The sequence below is a fragment of the Netta rufina genome, assembly GCF_964035555.1.
Source record: "Netta rufina genome assembly, chromosome: 5".
NCBI lineage: Eukaryota > Metazoa > Chordata > Aves > Anseriformes > Anatidae > Netta > Netta rufina.
In genome coordinates, this window is record NC_140128.1 from 45,366,033 (window position 1) to 45,374,362 (window position 8,330).

The following is an 8,330-nucleotide window of genomic DNA, read 5'->3' on the forward strand; positions in this document are numbered from 1 at the left end:
CCACCAGGCTCAGGGTCACATTTAAGCAATCAGTGGTTCAGAAAGGAGTGACCAAATGATAAATGAACAAGGAAAACTACACAGCAGGTGGGAAACTCCTAAGCTAAACCAAGATGTATATTCTTGAAAGGATTGTAAAGACCCATTCGCAGCACAACCAGCCTCACTGTGTATCCCTCTTGGTAAGGTCCCTGCCATCACCACCAAATCGCATTTTACAAAATATTCATCTGCCTCACACCATCTCATTGACTTATGTCACATAGAATTCTGTATCTGAGCTAGTCATATCCACACTTCTGCCTTTGCAGAGCAATTCATGACCAGCTTAAGCTGGCTACTTAAAGATGTGATGAATTACTTGCTGGAGGTACGTATTTCTTTCTGTTGACTCTAAGAGGATCACAGGAACTAATTCAGTGGGGGATTCTCACATAATATGTCTTACCTCTTAAAGAACCTTTTCAGGAGAGACTAGAGCTGTATGATATGATGCAATCAGTTGCAAAGTAAAATAAATACCATATAGACTGCTAACATTTTAAAAAGGATGAGAATTTTTACCTTCTCCATACTGCACGCATCATCCCCTAAAACTTCAGGTGGTTAGTGGGAAACAAAAAAATAAATATAAAATTATCTAATCCAGGGCTGCAGAACTTGCCCTGTATGTGGTTCCAGCAAAAGATAAGAGTTGATCACTTCAGTGAAAATTTATTTTTCTATTTTCATATTTGTTCAAGAAGAAAGGAAGAGGAAAGGAAAGTAGGAAGAGACGAGAAGTAAGTGAACAGAAGAGAAAATAAAGATGGATAAGCTGGAAAAGTTATCTTCTCTGTATTTGGAGGCCTACATTTTTGTGTAGGGGTTTTGTGGTTTTATCTCATCTACATCTCTGTTCCCTGGTAGGGATGTGTTAGAGCACAGGGTCTTTAGAGAAAATAGAATGGAAAGCTTCCAACACTTGCTTATGAGATGCCTTTTTCTATATAATCCCATCTAATTTAGTTTCTTGTTTTCCTTTGTCACAAGTGTATCTTGGTATTTCCTGCCTATGTGAGAACTGCTTTGATGGTCTGTCTGGATAATGTAGCCTGTGTGCACTGAGTGTTACATTCATAACCCAGACACAGAAGGGAAGGCTGAGAAGAAAAGCATTTAAGTACTGCTCTTCAGCCCTCTCTGAGGATAACCTCTCACCTGGAGGGCTCTTGGGGCTGCAGGAGGGAGACATGGAGGCTTAGTGAAAGGAAGGCATGACAGGAAGGGGCAAAGGAGACATGAATTCTGTCCTGACTGAAAAGGTTAAACAAACATATTTTAAAGAAACAGTCATGAGTCAATGCTAATGACATTTTGAAAGCATTTCAGGATTTCTCCACCACAAATAACAGCCAATGGGTTAGCTGAACATTAAACTGGACAAGTGTGTGCAGTGAATTAGTCCAGTTAACCCTTTCCAGAGTCCTTCCTTAAACCAGGCTGAGAGCTCTATGGTTTTCCTAAGCATAGAGGTCCATTAGATCTGCTGCTTTGGTTTTCTAGTGCTGTGAGTAATAACACAGTACTTTTAGTGTATAAAAACAAACAAGAACTACATGAAACACAAAGCTTCATTTTTAAAAATTAAAAAGATTCCTATTGGTATAGAGAGAGGCACCATCCTCTAGGGGTGGTGAAGATTGGTCATGGTAATCCTTTAGGTAACCCTTGCAGGTTGGGCACACTTCACTCACCAGTGGTTACGATTAATCTAAGTTTCCACAGAGGCAGAAGTCACTTCTTGATGAGCTTTCATCAAGTCCTATTTTGCATGAAATTTCATCACTGAAAATCCAGTGAGCAAAGCACAATGCTAGAACTTGCATGTTTTAGCAAAAGTCTGAATTACAAAGGAAGAAAAAAAAAAAAAAAAAAAAAAAAAACCAACTTCTTTTTACAAATGGGGAAACCAAAGACAGCAAGTCAGCTACTTTACGCCTATGGAAGTCACCTGATTTGATTCTGACTTTGTCACTCTGTGCTGTCCTATGGAAAGACACAGATCTCTCCAGAAGTAGACTCATCTGATCTATCTTGGACCTGGTTTTAGGATAGGATTAAGTCTGAAAGGGACACCTGAAGTCCTGGCCAGGTTAATAAGGTTTAATAGAGTATCGGGTAAGAAAGTCTTACAGTCTTTGGGAAAAAAAAAAAAAGAGGAACAACAGCTGATAGAAGTCAAAGGTTAATCCTCGGGTACTTGGCATGCTAAACTAATTTGGGCCAGACCTGCTAGTTTTTGTACCCAGTGATAAATATGGCAATGATTGGGCTAACATCATACCCATCTCCTTTTGTTTCCCCAGCCAAATGGACTACTAAAAGAGACGTAGTGCACAGGTTCAAATCAACGGGAATGGAGAAAGGTGTTTACTCTGTTTTCACTCCACTGGGTTTAGCACACAGACCAGGACCCCACAGTGTCTGTGCTGCAATGTGGCTGAGGAGTGCTGTGCATGTTGAGTAGATGAGTGAGGTGCTGAAGATGGGCAGCAAGGGCTGAAAAGGCAGGAAAGAGGCATGAATTCCATGGTGAGCAGGATGGGGATGGGGCACTGCTTGGGGGCAAGTTGTGAAACTGGAAATGGAAGGCATGAGGCTGGAGTTGGTGAAATCAGAAGTGCCTGAGGTGTGGTGAAGGACTGTGCCAAAAGACAATATGAAGTGGCATGTAATGCCGAAGGGTTTGAAGTTGCCTTTAAAAAGATGGTGACATGAGGAGCAGGCATTGTGTGATGAAGGCAGTACTAGGACAGGTCGTGCAATTGTGGCTACTGAGGTGTGCTGGGGCAGATCCTTCTCCAGGGCAAGTTGTGTGACTCAGTAGGAACCGATGTGCGAGGCCACTTGTGTTGGGAGAGGCTGGGGTCACACTCTGCAGTGATGGGCATTAAGGAAAGTGGCAGGGACAATCGGCCCTTGGGAATGAGAAGTTGTTCTGGGGGAGGTTGCGAAATCTGCAGCAGGGTTTACAGAAAATGGACTGGCAGTTTCTCAGCCTGTGTCACCCCAAGCAACAGTAAGGCATCCTCTACATGGACTGTGAAACTAGAGCACCCCAAGGATGGATGCAGGTGGGAAGTGAAGCAACAGTGCAAGAGGCAGAATATAATTTTGGACAGAATGTTTTTGCTTTTTAGTATTGTTAGACTGGCTGAAGAAGGGAGAAGTGGTAAAAATGCATTTCTTAAGACATGACAGCGACAGGTCCTGTACAAAGAGGGAAAGGGGAAGTAGTTCAGGTCTAAGTGACCACACACAAAAAACTAAATGTTTCCTCCAGAAAGTGATTCGCTGGCTCTCAGACATTACATTGACCACAGCTTTTTAAACAGTGCTTAAATAGCCTGGCACTACAGTGCTGACACAAGCAATGACACGAGCATTTTATCTGGACCACATGTCACAGGATTCAGGTTATAATTTTCCCCAGCAGATCCATACCAGGCAGCTGCTGCAAATCAGCCACTGAAGTTCCAAGGAATTCACAGAAAGGTGAGAAATTCTTAGATGACTATCTTTCCCATTGCACTTCGTCTGATGTTTTCTGTCAGTCATGCTTTTGCAGAGATGGAATGGGACAGGAGGAGAAAAAAATGGAAGAAAGGAAATCATACATTTCCCTCGCTCGAGGGTTAGAAATTGGCTATAGACACATAACTGCCTTGATCATTTTCAAGTTAGGGAAAGCTTCATTCTGGCGAGCCATTTTCATGAACAAGTGCTATTGTATTGCTTTAAATACACCTCTGTAATAGAAGATGCCACTATTCAGAGACCTAGCATTAGAAGTTTTTATCTTAGATGCTCAGCTAAGATTAGCCAAGAAAACACAACAGCTTAACTTCATATCCATACTCTAAAATGACTTTGTGGTATCAAGGCTGTTCAGACTGACATCTGCCACAAGAATTATGTGGTACTCAGCTTGTAAACCACAGGCAAGATGTTTAATCTCAAGGGACTGAAGGGTCACGTAGACTCAGTTTGCTGATGTTTGATGCAAGCTTTCACTAATAATGTTTTATTAAGGAAGTAGACTCTTATAAAATAGGTATATAAGAAACAGAAGTTACTTTTTTGGTCTTCTTTTCCACAGTCTACAGAATTCAAAGAAGGATTTCTTCACTTCCATTACAGTGGAATGAAAAATTATTGATGTTTTGTCATCTATCCACAGGACTTCTCTTACAGCTAGTAGCTGTACCTGGCAGTCTTTATGCATATACTATCAATGGCATAAGGCCATGGCATTTAACATTAGGAAAATCTGCTTGATCAGCCTAAGTTAGACAGCTAATTGCCTGCCATTGTCTGAATTCCCAGCACAGACAGACATATCGCTGGAGGATGAGGTGAACTGCCTTCTGGAGACAATTGCAGCAGTGAGGTTGAATGACTGTTTCCCTAAAACAGGCACCTGGTCAGAAAGCTGGAGTGGGCTTACAGAGAGCTAAGTGACACTCAGATATTTGGGCCCTCTTTAAACCAATTAAAAATTTGTTTCAGGTCACACAGACAGATGAAGGAGAGTACTGCATTGAATCTTCTAAAGGCTAGGAAAGCATTTAACCACTGGATCTTCCTTTCTCCTCTCAGCAGACTCAGATCACGGAATTAGAGGCTGTTTCAGCTACTTTCCACTGTGAATCAAGGTCTGATAATTTTTCATTGTGAGAGTCCTGCTGCCACCCAAAAAGCAGATAGAGAGGAAGTGAACAAAGTTATAAGGCCGTATCTTTTCAATTTGCTTGCTATAAATGTTCAGGAAGGCGGAGGCTTGCTAGTGTTATTGGTCAGGCAGTATGCTACCCTCGCCAGGTAAGGAAAGAGAACATGAGTTTTGACTCAGGGATGTTCCATGCAGGGCTTACACACCTGTTGTGAAACACACTGTGCTGAAACAGAAATTCTGTGTGTTCAGAAGGAGATGATGATTTTTGTTTCCCGCAGTCCCTTTCAGCGTGCACTTAAATTCTTTCTTTAGAGACCATTGGTCTCTGAAGTCTTAACACTAGAAGCATATGATGTCACTTAATAGCCATGGATGGAAATATCCATCTTCCTAAAAAGAATATTGTGCATTGCCAGAAGTTCCCTGTTTTCAGTAAACCCTAAAGGTTTCTCATCCTGCAAGCTGTGATGAAGTTAAGAGTGGAGTTCACCTCAGATCCCTTTGGCTGTCTGCACATTAAACCTCTCACTAACATTGGCATTCTGCAATGTATCAGCTGCCAGGAAAGACAGGCAGGTGACTGTATGCCTCTCTTAGACACCTATCTTGGGAAAAAATACATGAATCCTAGAGGTGTTCATAAACCTCCGTCAATTCAAATTGAAGCTTTAATGGTTATATTACATGAGATGTTTGCATTTTTAATGGAGAAAGCTAGGAGTAATTGTCCCAGTTGGATGCCCGACCAAGCATGTGCCTGCTACAGGCTAATGCAGCAAGATTGTCTCCACTGTCCCAGGCCATCAGCTGAGCAAGGAAACGACCTGCATCAGGCATTTATCTTGTCTTGGTCGATGTAGTACTGAAGAGGGTGTGTTTGGAGTGGCAAGATGAAACAATGATGATTCAATTTGTAACACTTCACTTGTTAAGGTAATCTATCTGCAAGCATGTTGCAGCATTTTACAAAGAGGGAAGAAACCATTGTGCCAGTTCAGTGATTCACCTCGTCCCAGCCCTCCCCATTTTGACTTGTTCATCTTTTTAACTATCTCTTGCTGCTGTCTTTCAAGACACTTCTCCACCTTCCAAGTCTAAATAGCTGGTGGGCAAAGATGTTAAGGGTCACACTGTTTGACCTCATCAGACAAAAAAAAAAAAAAAAGTGTGAATTCTACTTTTGGGCTTCATGTTTTGTTTTAGTTTGCTTGGTTGGTTGGTTGGTTAGTTGGCTTGGTTTGGAATCTTTTGCAAGATTCTTACTCAGATGCCAGTATCATAGGGAAAGGAGGAGGATGAACTCGGGGAAGTGTTCAAGGCCAGGCTGGATGGGGCTTTGAGCAACCTGGTCTAGTGTGAGGTGTCCCTGCCTGTGGAAGGGGAGAGTGAAACTAAATGATCTCTGAGGTCCCTTCCAAACCAAACCATTCTGTGATTCTACAGATTCCAATATCCTGTGAGGGTCAGACATTTTGTCCCACATAAGGTTCTTACAGTTTCTTCTCTCTGAGAAGGAAATTAAGGGCTGACTCAAATGAACCATATTAAACTATACCTTACTAAAATCTAAATCAGTCATCAACATAAAAAAACTACTAGCTATTTTGAGTAGCCTTTACCGTGTTTTCTGCATCTATGTATGACAAAACTTAATTGTCTGTAATACTGCTTAAACTTGTATACTGATTGCCTGCAACTTTTATACATTTTTGGCAAAATTCATCTCACTTAATCCTAGCAGAATGAAGCAAAGACAATTATACCAGAGTTGTTAACACTGGGTTCTCTTTTTATTCAGAGAAGTAAAAGATGTACTTTTCAGGCATGATTTATCTGAGTTATTATTGCTCATTTTAAGATATTTGTTTCCCATTACTGACAGTAAAAAGACCCTCACAACATGAATCAAAAAAAGTGATAAACACATTGTAATTTAATTTGTCCTATGTGTCATATGTAATGTGGCCTCAGATGCAATGCTTTGAACAGTGCCTTGAAACACTGCACTCCAAGTCCAAGCACAGCAATCCCTCCTTGAATCTAGCTCTGGCTACAAAGAACTAGAACGACTCTGGAAACACCACCAAGTTATCAAGAGGGAAAGTTGCATGAGATTTACCACCTCTCTCTGCTTACAGGTCTGTGCGAAATCACTCATAATGAATACTTCAACTACATCACTCTTCCTTCCAAATGCAGACAGCCAAGCTCAAGGAGCTAATCACAGTGGTGATGCAGGAAAGGCAGAGGCATCTTATGCTGTCCTCAAGTTCATGGAAAGCTTCTGCCTCATCAGTGCTGCCTGTGGGATGGTGGGAAATGGCATGGTCATATGGTACCTTGGCTTCCGCATCCACAGAAACCACTTCACTGTCTACATCCTAAACCTGGCTGCTGCTGACTTTGGGTATCTGCTCTGCATTGCCATTGAGACCGTTAAGTACTTGATGCAGTTCAACGTGGGGGTGCAGTTTGGGATATTCCTCTTCCTGGATCTTTTCATGTACGGGACTGGCTTGTATCTCCTGACGGCCATCAGCATTGAGAGGTGCCTGTCTGTCCTCTGTCCGATATGGTGCCGAAGCCACCGCCCAAAGCACTTGTCCAGCATCATTGCTGGTCTGCTCTGGGGTCTCTCCCTGCTGCTGAACACCCTCGGATATGTATCGTGTACCATTCACCCCTCCAGCAGCTGTTCGCCCCTGCTCATCACCATTGGAGTCTTGGATTTCCTCTTCTGCACACCCCTTATGCTGATCTTCAGCCTGACCCTCTTCCTCAGAGTCAAGTGCAGCTCCCAGAAATTCCGAACAGGCAGGCTCTTCACCGTCATCATGCTCACTGTCCTCTTCTTCCTCATTTTTGCTGTGCCTCTGAGCGTCCTGATCCTCTTTGATTTCTTGGGCTACAAATTTCTCTACTCCCCTGAGATTGGCTTTGTGCTGTCCTGCGTGAATAGCAGCCTCAACCCAGTCATTTACTTCCTTGTGGGGAGCTACAGGGATCGAAGAATCAAGTTCGCCCTAAGACTGGCATTCCAGAGGGCCTTCGAAGATTCAGCAGATGACAAAGATGAACGGGAAACCCGTGACACGATAACCATGTCCTCCTAATACCCTGCTGTGCCTAATACAGTGACAGTGCTCTGGAGTTGAGGGCTGACTGCTTACAGAACTGAAGAACTCTGGTGTATTGGGGGAGGCGGATCATCTCACCTAACCTTTAATGTCTTCATTGGAGACGTCTATCCTTTCACTAGTTATTTGAATCTCCATCTGTGTTAGGACTACACTGAAAGTGCCTATTTATTTTCAGTGACTATTAAATTATTTTGATGTGATAAGGTTAAATGTCTTGATGCCTGTATTTCATCAGTGCAATCCCATCCAGAGTTTACAGCTCACTCAATAAAGGCTCTTCTTTCAGAGCAAACCAAAATTGACATTCATAAATAGTCACTTTTTTACTCAGATCTATGAAGATGATATGGGATTCATCCTCTTCCTTTGAAATCAACCACAAATTTCCTGTAAGACAGTCTATCTCCCTTAATTTTAAGTACGTGTATCTCAGCAACACATGCAGCCTTTTGTGGCTTGTAGGGTGCACAATT

At 42.3% G+C, this 8,330-nt stretch overlaps 1 protein-coding gene across 1 annotated transcript; it reads left to right on the forward strand.

Moving 5' to 3' along the window:
- The first annotated feature begins 3,423 nt into the window (after positions 1-3,423).
- Positions 3,424-8,066, forward strand: LOC311209890 (proto-oncogene Mas-like). Its single transcript, XM_084287449.1, has 2 exons — positions 3,424-3,537; positions 6,856-8,066. Exon 2 carries the CDS (start codon positions 6,877-6,879, stop codon positions 7,828-7,830), a length of 954 nt encoding a protein of 317 aa, XP_084143575.1. The 5' UTR covers positions 3,424-3,537; positions 6,856-6,876; the 3' UTR covers positions 7,831-8,066.
- Positions 8,067-8,330: the final 264 nt, after the last annotated feature.